Below are 14,755 nucleotides of genomic sequence, written 5' to 3' on the forward strand. Positions count from 1 at the left end.
TCGGCAACCCAACATTTTGAAAGAGCCATATTGGACCTAATATACAAAAACAAATCTGTCTGGAGCCGCAAACAATTAAAAGCCATATTACATACAGATAGTGTGTCATGAGATATACATTGAATTAAGAGGACTCAAAGGAAACTAAATGAGCTCAAATATAGCTACAAATGAGGCATAATGATGCAATATGTACATACAGCTAGCCTAAATAGCATGTTAGCATCGATTAGCTTGCAGTCATGCAGGGGCCAAATATGTCTGATTAGCACTCCACACAAGTCAATAACATCAACAAAACTCACCTTTGTGTATTCACGCACAACATTAAAAGTTTGGTGGACAAAATGAGACAGAAAAAGAAGTGGCATAAACACGTCCTAAAAAGTTGGAGAAAGTTGTACATGTAAACAAACCACGGTGCGTTCAAGGACCGCTAAAATTAGTAGGACAAAACGGCGCTCGCCAAATAGTCGAATCAGTGAAGCATGTTTAATGTGAACAGTGTGCTTTGTAACAATTAGGGAGGTTTGTATCACATTTTTCCTCCTGCAGAAACCAGATTAAAACAGAAAATGTATTTTTTTTTCCTTCATTTTTTTTCCATTTTCCATAAATTTTTGAAAAAGCTCCAGAGAGCCACTAGGGCGGCGCTAAAGAGCCGCGGGTTGCCGACCCCCGCCCTAGGGCAAGAACGTTAGAGCTATTATAGACACTCAAAGGGTTTTTTGTGAGAACTGAGAACCTATTATTTATTAACTCCACACATTGGTGGCAGTAAGCTTGGAGTGGTCTGGTGGAAACATGGCTGTCAATTCATCGTATTCATACACCAGTGTGAGTGGCACTGGGAGCAAGACGGGTTAAGTGTCTTGCCAACGGACACAACGGCATTGTGTCGGTAGTGTGGCTCTACCATCTGAGCCACACCACCCCAAACTCTTTGTGGTGGTATTTTGGATTAGTTTGTCTATTGTTTAAAATGACATTGTGCTTTTGAACAGCTATTAACAAAACACACATTTGCCAGATGTCATCAAACCATACAATATTATCTAAACTTGTTGTATTCCACAAGGATTATTGGAGAGGTTGGTGTCAAGTGTGGATGAACAACTGCGTCAAATGACTGCCACTGGTCTCTTCGAGACACACATGAAGTCTGAAGGGGATGGATCAACAGACACAGGAGTTTGTCCGTCTCAGCAAGAACTGCAGCACCTGAGTTGCAAAGCTCAACTCTGGCCACTGTTGGAGGAAGTGGCTGTACTCAACCAGTTGCGACTCAGCGCGGATATAATACACTTGTCCTTTTCACACTGGTAAATACTTTTTCGACCACAATATAAATACAACTGCTAACTATTTAGTTGACCTATTTCATGTGATTTAAAGTGACAAAGAGGCAGAGGACAGATTACATCTAGAACTTTCTCGACATCTTCACTACTGCCTGCAGTCAACGCCAATGAATGTCACCCAGCTCCTGCCACTCTGGTTTCTTCTCAAGAGTGAAATGGTAAGTAAGTTAGTAAGTATCGAAGACTGACCAGTTGACTGGGAAAGGACAGCTGAAGTGGTGAGGGAAACAGACATTAAAGTGTTTAGTGTATTGTCTAGAGAGGAAACAGAAGTAGACTTAGTGATGGAAAGTATTCGAAGAAGGACGGCAGGAATTGGGATTGTCATGAAGATGAAGGAAATATATAGGAATACTGGGAGTCGAGGCACAAAGCGTATAGACACGCGGCCCTCGGACCAATTGCGGCTCGCGAGACGTTATTTCGCAGCCCGCACCTTAATATGAAAATTTAACACCTGCGAGTTTTAAATGTATGGCGCTTGGCAGTGTCATAATTGCCAACCCTCCAGATTTTTCCGGGTAACTCCCGTCTCAGGCAATTCTCTCAATTCCTGTCGAATATCACCCAGATAACAATGTTCAAGGCGTGCCGTAACGTCATTGCCTATAGCGTCCTCTACACAACATGTACAAACAACGTGCCACCCTGGTCATATGTCGTATTTGGCTTCTGTACACACGTAAGTGACTGCAAGACATATTTGGTCAACAGCCATACAGGTCACACTGAGGGTGGCCGTGTAAAGAACTTTAACACTGTTACAAATATGAGCCACACTGTGAACCCACACCAAAAAAGAATGACAAACACATTTCGGGAGAACATCTGCACCGTAACACAACATAAACACAACAGAAAAAATACCCAGAATCCCATGAATCTGGGTGTTATCTTTGACCCAACTCTCTCCTTTGAGTCACACATTAAAAGCGTTACTAAAACGGCCTTCTTTCATCTCCGTAACATCGCTAAAATTCGCTCCATTCTGTCCACTAAAGACGCTGAGATCATTATCCATGCGTTTGTTACGTCTCGCCTCGACTAATGTAACGTATTATTTTCGGGTCTCCCCATGTCTAGCATTAAAAGATTACAGTTGGTACAAAATACGGCTGCTAGACTTTTGACAAGAACAAGAAAGTTTGATCACATTACGCCTGTACTGGCTCACCTGCACTGGCTTCCTGTGCACTTAAGATGTGACTTTAAGGTTTTACTACTTACGTATAAAATACTACACGGTCTAGCTCCATCCTATCTTGCCGATTGTATTGTACCATATGTCCCGGCAAGAAATCTGCGTTCAAAGGACTCCGGCTTATTAGTGATTCCCAAAGCCCAAAAAAAGTCTGCGGGCTATAGAGCGTTTTCATTTCGGGCTCCAGTACTCTGGAATGCCCTCCCGGTAAAAGTTCGAGATGCCACCTCAGTAGAAGCATTTAAGTCTCACCTTGAAACTCATTTGTATATTCTAACCTTTAAATAGACTCCCTTTTTAGACCAGTTGATCTGCCGTTTCTTTTCTTTTTCTCCTATGTCCCACTCTCCCTTGTGGAGGGGGTCCGGTCCGATCCGGTGGCCATGTACTGCTCGCCTGTGTATCGGCTGGGGACATCTCTGCGCTGCTGATCCGCCTCCGCTTGGGATGTTTTCCTGCTGGCTCCGCTGTGAACGGGACTCTCGCTGCTGTGTTGGATCCATTATGGATTGAACTTTCACAGTATCATGTTAGACCCGCTCGACATCCATTGCTTTCCTCCTCTCCAAGGTTCTCATAGTCATCATTGTCACCGACGTCCCACTGGGTGTGAGTTTTCCTTGCCCTTATGTGGGCCTACCGAGGATGTCGTAGTGGTTCGTGTTGTGGTTTGTGCAGCCCTTTGAGACACTAGTGATTTAGGGCTATATAAGTAAACATTGATTGATTGATTGATTGATAGTAGGATATGTACAGCGAGCAGAGAACATAGTGAGTTCAGATAGCATCAGAACAAGTATATACATTAGAAGTACATTTTAGTTGTTTATAATCCGGGGAGATGGGATGTGAATGGAGGAGGGTATTAGTAAAGTGTTGAAGTTGCCTGGAGGTGTTGTTTTAGAGCGGTTCTGAAGGAGGATAGAGATGCACTTACTTTCATACCTTTTGGGAGTGCATTCCACAATAATGTGGCATAGAAAGAGAATGAGTTAAGACCTTTTTAGATCGGAATCTGGGTTTAACGTGGTTTGTGGAGGTGCAAGGTGTTTTAGGTATTTGTTCTGTTGTGTTTATTTTGTGTTACGGTGCAGATGTTCTCCCAAAATGTGTTTGTCATTGTTGTTTGGTGTGGCTTCACAGTGTGGGCCAGTCTTAAAGTTGTTTATACGGCCACCCTCAGTGTGACCTGTATGGCTGTTGAGCAAGTATGTCTTGCAATCACTTAGGTGTGCCTGCAGAAGCCTCATCCAACATGCGGCTGGACCGGCACGCTGTTTGTATGATGAAAATGCATAATGAAAGATGTTTTTTACATGTAGGAAATATATCAAAGTATATTTGAAATAATATTAAATGACACTTAAGTGTTCTCGTGAGATGTGTAGAAACGCCGACTCAACACCAAGACAAACAAATGTCAATGAAGAGAACGTTGTGTAAGCTTGACCATTTACCTTTGACATTTCTTCATAGACTCCGGTTTGGCTTGGTGTTGAGTCGGCGTTTCTACACGTCTCACGAGAACACTAATGTGAAAAAGGCATTGCTTCGTAGCCGCTTTGTGTAGGATGGCAACAGAAATTACTACAGAAGACCGCAACATATATGACTTGCTTTCAAACGAATACCGGAAGTCAACCAACCGGAAGTAATTTAACAGAAGTGACATCACCTAACTGCTGGTTATTTACTATAGCAAACAATAAATATAAACAACTTTAGCACCAAATTAAAGCATTGCAGTCACGGATACAAAAGTATTATCATGTAGTTATGTAAATAATATTAACAATTGCCTTCAGGACAACACAGACACCAAAGTGCATTAATTAAATACATTTTAATAATCCCCCTAAATGTTGCAGCAGACATAAAATTACAAAAGAAAATTGCTCAAAAGACATGCACCTGGGGATAGGTTGATTGGCAACACTAAATTGGCCCTAGTGTGTGAATGTGAGTGTGAATGTTGTCTGTCTATCTGTGTTGGCCCTGCGATGAGGTGGTGACTTGTCCAGGGTGTACACTGCCTTCCGCCCGATTGTAGCTGAGATAGGCACCAGCGACCCCAAAGGGAATAAGCGGTAGAAAATGAATGAATGAATGAATTACTCAAAAAACGATATGTCCAGTATTGTTTTTATTTCTATCAGTGTTACAACAGTGTTATGTTACAACACAAATGGACGGATAATTTTTTAACCATTGTCTGTCTTTGCAGCGCGAGCATCTCTTTTTACAAAGCCGTGTGCGTCTGTGTCAGTTTGCGAGTCCTTTTTCCATGTGCTAAAGAGTCCTGGCAAAACAGTGATGACTGTTGATTAATTATTTGCGCTTGCTGATTCATATATTTGATATATGAATGTATATCTTCAGTGTTGTGGGTGTTTTGATGGTAAGCATGTATTTTGCATATAAATGAAAGACATCGACGCAAAATGGATTCCACGCCTTATTCTGCTTAGTTAACAGACACAATCCACTTTGCAGATGTTAAGTAGATCAGCTTTGCTTGTGCTATCCAATTTGCATGTGATTTAGTATATTGCACACCTTTATTAAATTAAACCCCAAGGAGGCAGAGAAGGAATTGCATCATCTGGTTAGACAGCAAGCCCAAGCTGAAAAGAATGTGCAGCATTTGCGGTGATTAAGAATGTAGATGGTAATGTACTCACTAGCTGTCGAATGTTATAGTAATTGAGTATTCTTCAGAAAATTCCTTTGACTCAAGTAATCAAATTAAATATATTTTTTCTTGGTTATGTTTTTTGTTTATTTCAAACATCCATACAGTTACAATTGGTACATCAAATATTTCCAGTTTTTCATTACAACTCCGAAAAGAGCATGTCAAGAAAAATGAGACATTTAAAATATTAAGTGACATTCTCCTCTACAGTTGTCGTCTTCATTGTAGTTTGAACACTGCCATAAGCGGTAGAAAATTGAAGGATGGATGGATAAAGAAAAGTGGTCTTCTTTCTAGTCAGCTGCTCTAAGTTTAGGGTTCATAAATGCAAAGCCATCAACATCCTGTGTTATGTAATTTTGTCTGCTTATGTAAGTGCAGCTTGTATAGGCTCCAGTCCCCTGTGATCCGAGAGGGACAAGCTGAAGAAAATGGATGGGTAGTTATAATTAATATGTCCGATACTGATATTTCATTGGGGTTCACGAGAATAGAGGGTAGGAGTGATACATCAGAACAGCTTAAGACAGGGGTCGGGAACCTTTTTGGCTGAGAGAGCTACACTAGCCAAATATTTTTACAAGTATTTCCGTGAGAGCCATATAATTTATTTTTTTTAACACTGAATACAACTATACGGGTGCATTTTTAAGAAAAAACATCATTTTTAGAGTATAATAGGTCTCTTATTCTTTTCAATAACATTGTTATTCTGAGGCTAACCAGCAATAAATAAAACACTTCTTAACATTACTGCAACTTCTTGAACAGGTGCGGTAGAAACCAGATGGATGGATGAAAATGCTTGAGAATGTTTTATATTTTGAAAGTTATTTTTGACACTGTGATTACCAGCAGAATTATTCATTACTTGTCGTGTTAAGCAATGTCAGCTAAGATTTATCTGAGAGCCAGGTGCAGTCATCAAAAGAGCCACATCTGGCTCTAGAGCCATAGGTTCCCTACCCCTGGCTTAAGACAAAGTCAGAAAGGCAAGATTGAGATGGTCTGTTTGGCACTGTTTGGTTGTTGTTAAGGATGTTACACATGTATTTGCATTTTCCTCGGGAAGTAAGAAATGGTATAGACTAGCGATGTCCGATAATGGCTTTTTTGCCGATATCGGATATTCCTAAATTGTCCAACTCTTAATTACCGATACCGATATATACAGTCATGGAATTAACACATTATTATGCCTAATTTTGTTGTGATGCCCCGCTGGATGCATTAAACAATGTAGCAAGGTTTTCCAAAATAAATCAACTCAAGTTATGGAAAAAAATGCCTACATGGCACTGCCATATTTATTATTAAAGTCACAAAGTGCAATATTTTTTATAACATGCCTCAAAACAGCAGCTTGGAATTTGGGATATGCTCTCCCTGAGAGAGCATGAGGAGGCTGAGGTGGGTGGGGTTGGGGTTGTGGGGGGTGTATATTGTAGTGTCCCGGAAGAGTTAGTGCTGCAAGGGCTTTTGGGTATTTGTTCTGTTGTGTTTATGTTGTGTCACGGTGCGGATGTTCTCCCGGATTGTGTTTGTCATTGTTGTTCGGTGTGGGTTCACAGTGTGGCGCATATTTGTAACACTGTTAAAGTTGTTTATACGGCCAACCTCAGTGTGACCTGTATGGCTGTTGACCAAGTATGCTTGCATTCACTCGTGTGTGTGACAAGCCGTAGATATTATATGACTGGGCCGGCCTGCAGAGGTTTATTTTATGGTTTATTGGCTCTCTGTACTTCTCCCTAAGTCGGGGTATACAGCGGCGTTTTGAAAAGTTATACATTTTACTTTTTGAAACCGATACCGATTATTTCCGATATTACATTTTTAAGCATTTATCGGCCGATAGTATCGGCAGTCCGATATTATCAGACATCTCTAGTATAGACATTTATATTACGACTTGAATAGTTAAACTGGATGGTGATTATTTTTGCCCACCAGCCAGCGGAGAAGCTACAGTTGGTGTGGTGTGAGCTGCTGTATGAAGCTTTGGTTGCTCTGTGGACAAACAGTGTGACAGTCGACCCGGACCGCTGGCTGAAATGGGACCCACTCAACCCTGAGATACAGTCCAAGCCTAAGACACTTTGTGGACCTAAAAACATGGTATTCTTATTCATATATTTCATGCTTTATCAATACACAACCTCTACCGGCTGTTGTAATAGTGACTTGTGTTTTTTTGTTTTTAGGGCCCAGCCTTACTGAGTACAGCCGTCTGGTCACATTGCACACTGGGGGTACTCTGCAGGAGTGAGACTGAAAGACAGTGGGAACCATCAGGCGAGGCACTTCTCTTCATCTCCAATGTGACACTGAGAGAGTGGAAGGAAAAGCTTCAGCAGCTCCAGGATTTGTCAGCAGTTTTATGGGACAATATGGCCTTTCCATCCCTGGCAGACTTAAGGTTAGTGGAAAAATTGGAATGTTTGTGAATATATCAATGAACAAGATACATGAGGTCCTCGTTCTACATCCAAGTTACTGTACGTCTCCCCCCACCTCGGCTCCAGTGCATTCGGCACACACGATGGACATAATAGGTGAGCTATAGTCAACACGTCTTTTACATTTTGGTCTTTAAACTGGTTGTGCAGGTCTGGAAGCTTGTCTTTTTAACTGCTTCTACAAGTTGGAACTATTGCACAAGTTAGATTCTGTTGACCAGTCAGAGGCCAAGACTTCTTCGAAAGATTTGACGAAATGTATTTTGGAAAGGCAGCATTGGTCTTAATCAGCAATCAATGACCGCATGAAATGAGCCTCGATCAATAATTCTTCAGTCTTCCTTTAGTCTGAAATACAGACAACTACTTGGCCAAATAAAGGTGGTGATGAGTCCCTGCACAAAGGTGGGGCTGAGTCCAAGGGATAATAGTCTTGGTGGTTTTGGCACCTTTTTGGAGTCGTCCGTTGATAAGAAGGGGTTTGTCATTAAAACTATAGGATACGTAATATTAGTTTTAAGTTCACAGCACACAGAGAGTTAATGTTATAATAGCCATAACAGTTTAATAGTCATTTAGGAAGTATGGTATTGCATTTCATTTTTATGCCGATGATTGCCAGATCTATTTTCCCATGGCACAAAACAACACAGTTCAACGTCTCATTGACTGCCTACACGACATCAAAGCCTGGCTTTCAGCTAACTTCCTGAGTCTAAATGAAGACAAAACAGAAGTTATGTTGTCCGGTCCAAGTCGCTCTCCTTTCCCCAACATAGACTTCGGTACTCTGACCCTGTATCTCAGCGACTGTGTCACAAACCTAGGGGTAAAGTTCGACTCAGATTTTAAATTCGAAAAACAAATCAGCAGCATTGTTCAAAAAAGCTTTTATCAATTACGCCAAATAGCGAAAGTGAAACCGCTTCTGTCAGGACATGACCTCGAGAAATTAATTCATGCCTTTATCTCAAATCGTTTAGACTACTGCAATGCCCTGTATGTAGGCATTAGCCAGGCCTCCAGCTCGTGCAGAACTCTGCTGCTCGTCTGCTAACAGACCCGCAGACGTGAGCACATCACCCCTATATTAGCATCCCTTCACTGACTCCCTGTGCGTTATCGAATCCATTTTAAACTCCTTCTATTTGTTTTAAAATGTCTAAACAACTTCGCGCCAACATATCTCTCCGACCTCCTTCAGCCTTACTGCCCTACCCGATCCTTAAGATCAGCCGATCAGCTGCTACTGACAGTCCCTGACACAAGGCTGAAGCTTCGAGGTGACAGAGCTTTCGCTACTGCTGCTCCCAAGCTCTGGAACGATCTACCTCTGAGTCTTAGACAAGCCTCCTCTCTTCCTGTTTTTAAATCTCTCTTAAAAACATACTTTTATCACTTGGCTTTTAACACTAAGTGATATCCATCCTGCAATGGCGTCCCATTATTCACCTGCTGTAAACCTGGTTTTATGTTTTATTTATTTATTTTTTATAATTTTGTGTTGTGTTGTTTGCTCGGTCTTCGTATTATCTTTTAACCTGTCCATTGTACAGCACTTTGGCTACCCGTGTGGTAAATTTTAAATGTGCTTTATAAATAAAGTTGATTTAATTTGATTTAACAACAAGAAGACCTTGTTATGAGTCAGGCTGACACATGGCATGTGTGTTCCAGGCAGAGCAAAGGTTAAAGGTTCAAGAGGAAGTTTGAGAGCGTGAACCTACATGTAGTAGATTTCAGTGTATAGTTGCCACAATATTCTACACACTGCTCGCAGAGCGACACTTCAGTGTGCGTAGCTTCAATTTTCTCGTTGCTTTAAAGCCAAAAATTTCCTTCACCATGAATCTAATTTTTTTTATCATTAAAATGTGTGTCAAAATGATGTTTCTACATAATAGATTTGGTCTACTTGAGAGACATAGGATGATTGTTTTATTTTGGTTAAATTATGCTGCAAAATGTAAACCATGACGTTTTAATTATTTTGATTAGATTTTGTTTACCCCTCTCATCGAGATATTATCAATATCATAAACCATATATCGCATACCATATTGTATGGTAAGGTCCTCTGAGATTACCAGCTCTTGTATACATTGTATATTATACACTAAAGGCATTTATAGAGATGTCTTCAGTCTGGCCTCATCAGTATTTGTTTAACACTCTTCCTACTTTTTCTCTCATTGCATAATTTTTCCTTCAGATACACAGATTTTAGTCTCCAGGGTGCAGTGCTACGCCGACAACTGCAGAGTATGACCAACTTGTTGCCTCCTCACCTGCAAATGGGTTATACAGAGTATTGCGAGAGCCTGTTTGGACAGCCTAACCCACTTTTTGCTGCTCATGAGATCCAGAGGCTCCTCGGAGACCTTCTTCCCTCGAAATTGCTCCCAGATGGAGTGTTGGATGCCTGTATCACCTGCCTGCAGGAATATGCTCAAAGCAAAGTTCAAAACACCAACTCTTTGGCATGCGCTGGTGTTTTCTGGGTCAACATGGGCTTACTCCAAATCAAAGTGTGGGCACCCCAGACCATCTTTGACCCAGCTGTCAAGAGGGCCTACAAACTCAACTATGCCCAGCAGGAGGTAATAGTAACGGTTTCAATCCAGTTATGATTTTCTATAACCTTTATAGGCACAATAACTTCTTGAGCCAATGTGAGGCAAACTCTATGATGTAAGAGTTAAAAAAAAAAAACAATCTTTACTGAAAGCCTCTGTGTCTAGCATCCTTAGAAGGAAGTCCATCTACACCAGTAGTGTCCTAACCTTTTCCACCAAGGGCCTTATACTTATACAAGGATCCATTTTTATATTCCTAATTTTATTTTTAAAAGGCTAAAACCAATCCAATATACTACGTCATATGTATTTAACTCTTGTGTAATGTTCATACTGTTTTACTCAGCCAGCGTTTGTAGGTCTGATGGACCCGTTGCATTTTGTGGCTTTTAATGCCTCACAATCAATACTTTTATGTTAAAATACTAAACCTTATCCCAATAAACACGTGTTTATTGGGATCAAACACTTTTATGTTAAAATACTTAACAGATGTTTACCTTATCCCAATAAACATATTTTCAGTATTTTAACATAAAAGTGTTTGATTGTGAGGCATTAAAAGCCACAAAATGCAACGTGTCCATCAGACCAAAAAACGCTGACTGAATAACAAATATATGAACATTACACGGAAAATTTCTCTGCCAGTTTCTGCATCCCACAGGGATTCTTCTTTTGTGTTTCTGCACCTGCAATTCCCACACAAGGTTGCAACATTGTTTGTCAACACTGTCTGCTCTCATTTTCTCGCACATTTGACCCTTTGATGTTCTGTGTACCTACACTCTGTCCTCCTCCTGTCTAGGCCTGCTGTGTGCGTGTGTTTGTGTGTGTGCGTGTTACACAAAACATCAATTCCCACACTTCTTTTAGCCCCGGGTCCTGTGGACGCGTACATCTTATATGTAATAGAAATGTGTAGGGGAGTGCGTATGGTGTGTGGTCATTGAATATGGATTCTGATATATGTTCTTCACAATTAATGAGCCAAAGTCAGTGAGTCTCAGTTCGACAAATTAATTAACTATCATTTTTCTTTTGATAAAAGATGAAAACGGGTCCCACAGACCCGAATACCTCACAAGGGTTAACCTTAAAGAAAACAGCCTTTGTTCGGTAGAATGTTATTAGAATTAATACTTGATAATTACTCATTTTATTCCTTTTTTGCTCTTTTTTCCTTTTCAGGGCCACACAGGCAAAGTGCCTGCTAAGGCCTTATTGAAACTGCAGTGTTTATATTATTTTTTTGTAACTATATTTTTACAATGAGCTGCAACCCAATAAAACAGTCAGCTGTGGGATGGAAAAGGGAAATAGGTTTTGTGTGTGTGACAAAAAAAATAAGTTAATACACAAATGTTTTGACTTTAATACAAATATATTTCATACAAAAAAAACAATGACAGCCAAAAAGGGAGCTAACTTTAACATTTAACATCAGTTCCGGTCCTCAAATGTTGTAAACTGTGTTTTTGAAATCAAGATCAAATATGCTTGATGGTCTAAGGTTCACTTCCATTACAAGGTGTCTTTGAAGTCTAGACACATTGGCTAATATTATGCAATAATAAAACAAGAAATCAGGCCTTTTAATTTTGTGTTTATCATAATATAAAGGAAAATGTGCTTTTGTGACTTTTTGTTTAATGACTGGAAATAATTTCACTGATGTTTGTCTTTCTTTTATGATTGTAGTTAGATCTACTGGAGAAGGAGTGGAAAACACGGAGCCTGTCGTTTGAGCTGATGACTGGAACAGAACTGGAGGAGAGTAGCAACACTGACAGCATGCAGCATCCTCGAATCAGGTTTGAACTAGGAGCGAATGAGAAAGATGAGTCACATTTACAGCATACTTGCCAACCCTCCCGAATTTTCCGGGAGACTCCCGAATTTCAGTGCCTCTCCCAAAAACCTCCTGGGACAACCATTCTCCCGAATTTCCCTCGATTTCCAGCCGTACCTGAGTGAGGACAGGCTGTCGTCACGTCCACTTTTCCTCCATATAAACAGCGTGCCGGCCCAGTCACGTTATAACATCTACGGCTTTTGGAGAGTGCACAACTGCACACACAACAAGGAGATTATCATATATGTCTCCGTTATCCCTAGGTTTATCTATAACCCATATAGTAGGCTGGCACGGAGCTATTTCTCAGCGTGTGTTTATTCCACACTGACACACAACATCCGGAATCCCATCATGCATTGCTTCAAAACTACGGCAAGTATTACAGTAATATCCAAAAAAGGATAGTGACAGAGAATAGAACGAGGATGAACGATTCAACCCTAAACTCACTCCTTTCCTGCAAATTAAATGTCACAGATGCTGCCCATACCTGTGCTCCTTCAAAGGCTGGCTGCAAAGCATTGCACTTTCAAATACAGCAATGAGTAGAGAGGAGTGTTATGTGTGTGTGTATATGTGTAAATAAATTAACACTGAAATTCAAGTATTCTAACTATTAATATACTCCTCCCCACTTAACCCAGCCCCCCAAACCCCTCAAATCTCCCGAATTCGTAGGTCTCAAGGTTGGCATGTATGATTTTTACAGTATACAGACAAATAGGGATGTAACGATAAACTGCAATAATGATAATCGCGGTGGAATTTGGAGCGATGGTGTGTCTTGGTGCTCTCGACGATTAATATTAATGTTTTAAATTAAAATTATTGAAAAAACGTGATTGATAACGTGACTTTGATAAACTCATGGACTAACTGGCGCCAGCTCGCTAAACAAGAGACATTAAAATCTTTCTCTATCAAGATAAGACATACCCCAATCTAAACCTGCATAAACACATTGTTGTCTGAGCAACTAAGTTATGTGCACATTATATAGTATTTTTAGATTTTGCGTGGTGCATAATGTCATCTCCTGGAGCTCTGTTGGTGCGAATGATAATGACGAGGACGCCCTGAAACTATGCTTAGGTCACTTTGCTGAGTTAGTCATAGCGCCATTGAGTGGTGACAGGAAATTACATTAAACAATTTTACCAAATACTGGTCTCTGATTGTGTGAGATTTTTTGGGGGTGACTTCAAAGGCAGTTTGTCGATTAAAGATACATTTTGAACCCAACCTAATTTTGCTTGTGTTGGATTTGTGGTTGTAGGTATTTGTGGCTCCGTATGCAGCAAGTGAAGGAGCAAATAGCTGAACTTTCCAGGAAGCAGGCATGTCGCCCCCAAGAACACCAGTATGGAAAGTTATTCCAGGACCTCCAGCACTACCTCTGTAGCATTGGCCAGGCATCAGCAGTGCAAGATCTGCTCTCACGCTTACAAAGTGCCCTGCAGGATTCCTACTCAATGTCAGCCATCCAGGGTCTGCTGAAAGAGGAGGCTGTCTGGCAGAACTCCCAGCAACGCTTCTGCAATAGGCTGCAAGAAGACTACCCTCTTTACCCTGATGTGGTCGGTCCAGTCAAAGCAGGAATACTCCAACTCCGTTATGGCATGAAGCTGGTTGCCTCCCAAGTTTATGCCTCAATTTGTCATGTGCCAGGACTTCCCAAACTTGTTTCCTGCCTCTTATCCTTCCCGTCCTTGTCCTCCAGTTTACAATCCCACCTGGAACAGGCCGACTTCCTCAGTTCCAACGAAAGTCTGGACATTTTGCATAACCTTGGGAAGCTGCTGCCACAAGAAACAAACCAAGTGCTCGCACAGCCGTCCACACTGCTCCTTAATGCTTTGCTGTTTGTGCAGTGTCACGCACTAAGCACAGGACAGTTTAGTGATGCAGCACAGAACACCTTTCGACACATCTGCCAGGTCAGACACACGCTATTGTTTATTAAATGTCATTAAATGCTAACACTGTTAGAAAAGTTACTTAACTGCCTGTGCTGTTATGCCCATTAGGTTCTGGTGAACGAGTGGGACGAGATGGAGAAAAACCAGAGAAATCGTGAACAGGAAGAGGCTTCTTTGTACCGCATTTCCAGTCAAACGCACGGCAGTGGACTGACTGAGGACCAGTTGGAGGAGAGGGACTTTAGACAGCAGTTCCCTCAGTTTGATAAGGTATTTAACTTGAGCTCTTGTTTTCAGTAGTGAAGTGAAGTGAATTATATTTATATAGCGCTTTTCTCAAATTGACTCAAAGCGCTTCACATAGTGAAACCCAGTATCTAATTTTTACATTTAAACCAGTGTGGGTGCCATTGGGAGCAGGTGGGTAAAGTGTCATGCCCAAGGACACAACGGCAGTGACTTGGATTGCAGAAGCGGGGATCGAACCTGCAACCTTCAAGTTGCTGGCACGGCCGCTCTACCAACCGAGCTATACCGCCCCACAGATTACAACCCTAGCCTTTTCACCACAGACCAAATGACTATTGTATTGTCGGCTACATGGATGGATGAATGGATCTTTATTGTGATTGCACAAGTACAACAAAATGTTTTCAGCACAAACCCGTTTAAAGGCCTACTGAAAC

The 14,755-nt window shown here is 41.1% G+C and overlaps 1 protein-coding gene across 3 annotated transcripts in view; it reads left to right on the forward strand.

The window, feature by feature from the left end:
* mdn1 (midasin AAA ATPase 1) overlaps nt 1-14,755 on the forward strand; it is a 279,890-nt gene that overhangs the window by 146,604 nt on the left and 118,531 nt on the right. For all 3 annotated transcript variants that reach the window (XM_061900349.1, XM_061900350.1, XM_061900351.1), the window contains exons 57-64: nt 1,079-1,322; nt 1,396-1,519; nt 7,211-7,375; nt 7,462-7,676; nt 9,929-10,316; nt 11,994-12,106; nt 13,427-14,087; nt 14,178-14,339. In XM_061900349.1, the coding sequence (XP_061756333.1) occupies nt 1,079-1,322; nt 1,396-1,519; nt 7,211-7,375; nt 7,462-7,676; nt 9,929-10,316; nt 11,994-12,106; nt 13,427-14,087; nt 14,178-14,339 (2,072 nt within the window). The remainder of the gene's footprint in view (nt 1-1,078; nt 1,323-1,395; nt 1,520-7,210; nt 7,376-7,461; nt 7,677-9,928; nt 10,317-11,993; nt 12,107-13,426; nt 14,088-14,177; nt 14,340-14,755) is intronic.

This window comes from Nerophis ophidion, linkage group LG05 (assembly GCF_033978795.1).
Source record: "Nerophis ophidion isolate RoL-2023_Sa linkage group LG05, RoL_Noph_v1.0, whole genome shotgun sequence".
In the NCBI taxonomy this organism is placed as follows: Eukaryota; Metazoa; Chordata; class Actinopteri; order Syngnathiformes; family Syngnathidae; genus Nerophis; species Nerophis ophidion.